Here is a 3978-nt window from a genome sequence, read left to right as displayed (position 1 = left end):
GTTTTATACTGCTTGTAGTTGTTTAAAGTTTTATCTCACCTATGATTCATAACTTTACAAAATGATTTAATATATTGACATTGATAAGTATTGAAAACGATATATCAAAGAATATTGATTATAATATTTTCACGATTCATATATATATATATATATATATATATATATATATATATATATATATATATATATATATATAAACCATATATTGAAGAGTATTGATTATAACATTTTCACGATTTATATATATATATATATATATATATATATATATATATATATATATATATATATATTATTGTATTATATTATATTACGGTTCTTTTGATTTGATTGTTTTTATAACATTCATTGATTTATGGTAGTATTAACAAATTTTGCTTAAATATAAAAACCTAAGAACGATTTTCATATTTGAGTAAATTACACAAATAGTCCCTACAGTTTGGGATAATTTGCAAGTTTGGTCCCTATCTTATTTTTTTAACTCGGAAGGTTACTACTGTTTGTTTTTGTTATGTGCTTTGTCTCTACTATTTGTTTTTGTTACACGTTTGGTCTCTATCTTAGCTAAAAAGACTTTTATTTAAATATATAAAAATGATGGGGTAGGTAAGATAAGGTGAAAAGTGTGAGATTGTGGGTGTGTTTATTTAAATAAATCAAAAAATCAAGGGCAAAATAGTCTTTTTAGGTAAGTCAGGGACCAAGCACGTAACAAAAACAAAAAAATAAGGACCTTCCGAGTTAAAAAAATAAGTTAGAGACTAAACGTGTAAATTACCGTAAACCATAGGGACTATTCGTGTAATTTACTCATTTTTTTTGTACCAGGACTCATATCAATGGGATGCCCTTGATTAAAAATAAAAGCCGGCAATTCTATTGTGGTTTTATGAAGTCGATAATGATAACAACCTAACCATTTTATTGGAAGTATTAAAAAAATGGCTAAAATTTAAAACTTGTGTTTCCTTTCTTTCAAAAAAAACTACCTATCGTGTGGTAATTTATGTATTTCTGTTGTTTGTCGTATGGTTTATAATCATCTTAGACAAACATACTATTGAAACTCCTTCCTTCTTCTATAAATACCCATAACTGTCTCTACATTTTCTTCATCTAACGTGTTGCGGGTTCTTCCGTTTCATCATATATAACTTAAAAATGCCAAAAAGATCAATTGCCACCTATACAATCCTTCTCCTCCTCTTCGTTCTTGCCATTTCAGGTGCTCAATGTATCAAGTTGCTTTAGATACTTTTCCAATTTTTTACTTATTATTCTGATTTTGTTTCCTTAAATGCTAACAATTTATGTTTCTTAATTGTTTCTTTACAATCAAGAGCAATATCAAGTTATATAAACAACGAGACTTGTGTGACTTTTGCATGATGTGAACAGAAATCGGTACAGTGAAAGGAAAACTATGTGAAAAGACGAGCCAGACTTGGTCTGGAAAGTGTAATTCCAAGAAGTGTGACAAAAAGTGCATAGAATGGGAGAAGGCAGTCCACGGAGCTTGTCACAAGCGTGAAGGGAAAGGCGGCTGCTTCTGCTACTTTGACTGTGACAAGAAACCTCCAAAAGATGCAAAACCAGTTCCTCCTGATGCTGTACCACCGCCTCCAAAAGATGGTTCCCCTCCAAAAGATTCGCCTCCTGCTGATGGCGGTGGTTCCCCTCCTCCTGCCGAGGGTGGATCCCCACCTCCTGCCGAGGGGGGATCCCCACCTCCAGCTCCTTCACGACACTAAAAGCCTGCTCATGGTAAAAGGAAAGGGGCTCATCAGGGACTAGGTTGTAGCCAAAAAAGTGCCACAACTTGAGCTTCTGTCAGCCTAGATAGCAAGCCTTATATGATAAAAATAATGGAGAAAAATGCGTCCTAATTAACAAATTTAGCATTTTCAAAGGTGTAATATCTGTTTCGTTTTTAATCGATAACTTAAGATTCAAGGCATTAGTACTTTGTTAATATAAGAAATCTACTTTTATAATCATGTCCAATAGGCACCAATAAAAAAATATATGTCCTGGTATGCAAAATATTCCAACACATGCATGTAAATACATAAAAATATTGTATGGCATTTATATATTTACAATACTAGAAAAACTGGGAAATATATACCCATAATTTAGCGACAGCCAACTGAAAACAAATTTCTTCGATAATTATGGACGACATACCGACGACTCCAGTTTACTGACGGATTAGCTACACTTTAGCGACTGATGCCTATACGACGTTGTTTAACCTGAATACCAAAGAAATGCCGAAAACATGATTTTACCGACAGATTAGATATGATTTTATCATTTTTTACTCTCTTTGACTTAGTTCCGACATGACCTTTTACCGACATATATCCAGTCTTTAATCTACCTGTATTGTCGATTTACTTTTCTAAAAATATGTAAAATTTCAAGTTTTTTTTTTGTCAATATGCCGAAAAAAAATCAATACTCAAAATTTATTAATAAATATATTCAAATACAAACCTCACTGAACATTAAAGATAATATGTAAAAATATACAGAAAAGTGTCCCACTACCAAGTTTTACAAAGTTGTTCTGTACCAACTAAGAAATAACACAAAAGCAAACAATACCAAGTATGTTTACGTATTCTGTTGTTTACAAAACTAAGCAATATCATCGGGTAGATTACGGGTTTGATTACCGAGCATATTCGATTTCCTGAAAAACATGGTCATTTGTTCTTTAATTTACTGTTGTACTTGTCGCATGGTAGAAACTTCATCACACAACCTTACAACCTAAAAAATGGTAACAAAACTAAGAAATAACACAAAAGCAAACAATACCAAGTATGTTTAGATTTTCCATTGTCTAAAAAACAAAGAAATATCAATGTACTTAAGTTTATTCTAAAAATATGCTTAACATTTAAACCATAATAGGAATGTCATTTTGTTTATTATAGCAATGTACTTTAGTTTATATTTATAGCAATATATTTAAGTTTTAAACCATAATAGCAATGTATTTTTTAATTATCAATTTAATCCAAACTAGTTTTCAAACAATCTTTACTTTAAAGCTGATATGTGCAGTGATATCTATTAGACCATGATAGGTATAAGAAAGAATGATAACTTAATCTTAGTTTTCGATTCTAACTTATCTGAATATATTTAGTATAAATCGTGTGTGTAACGTTGTCGACATGGTAATATAAACAAGAAGCGAATCACTTTGCTCCATTCAGATGTGATCTTGGTATAATTTAGCTTAGAGTGAAATATTGTATGTGAATTTTGTTTACTTGGAAATATGACAAATGAGCCGTTCACATGTAAATGTGAATGACGCAACGATTTGTTAGGCCTCATTTATGTTGGATTAGTGTCTAAGTCCATAACTATTTTGGTATGTACTTGACCCGATTGTGCATGGTTATTTTGGGTTGCCTTCACCAAAGCAACATGATTGGAGAAATAAATAGAGAGAGAGAGAGGTTATTATGATTTATTAATATGTTATAAGAATAATATATTAAAGGAGAAATCATATTTGTTTAATTAATATTGGTCAATAATTAATTTTGTGATCAAATGTAATTAATTAAACTAGAGGGGCTGAATTGTAATTATGTGATAGTTGCAAAATAGGGCAATGGTTATCCTTGTTAAAGGATGGACGAATTCAAGGATAAGGATATCCTTGAAATCGTTCAAGGCCTAAGAGATAAGGGTTTTTCAAGGCTTATATTATGGTTGCTTGATGGGCAAGTAACTAGATAAGGATAAGGACTAAAACCCTAATCCCAACCCTATATAAAGACCCCTAAGGCTCATGAATTCGTCCAAGCCTTCCCTAGAAGTCCTAAGGACGAATTCAATACCTCCCCTCTCTCCTCATATCTTCTCCATTTGCTCTTGGTGTTTGTAAGCCATTAGAGGAGTGACACTTGTGACTCTAAGCCTTCCAAAGTCAATTCAAGAAGGAAT

The 3978-nt window shown here is 31.6% G+C and overlaps 1 protein-coding gene across 1 annotated transcript; it reads left to right on the top strand.

Moving 5' to 3' along the window:
* Nucleotides 1-1075: 1075 nt before the first annotated feature.
* LOC145062990 (defensin-like protein 19) lies at nt 1076-1963 on the top strand. The gene is made up of 2 exons (XM_079010587.1): nt 1076-1231; nt 1405-1963. Exons 1-2 carry the CDS (start codon nt 1168-1170, stop codon nt 1755-1757), a joined length of 417 nt encoding a protein of 138 aa, XP_078866713.1. The 5' UTR covers nt 1076-1167; the 3' UTR covers nt 1758-1963.
* The last annotated feature ends 2015 nt before the right edge of the window (nt 1964-3978 follow it).

Source organism: Lactuca serriola, chromosome 7 (assembly GCF_051521515.1).
Source record: "Lactuca serriola cultivar US96UC23 chromosome 7, Lser_US96UC23_V15, whole genome shotgun sequence".
In the NCBI taxonomy this organism is placed as follows: Eukaryota; Viridiplantae; Streptophyta; class Magnoliopsida; order Asterales; family Asteraceae; genus Lactuca; species Lactuca serriola.
The sequence above is the reverse complement of the archived record's forward strand: the minus strand, read 5'-3'. Positions and strand labels throughout refer to the sequence as shown.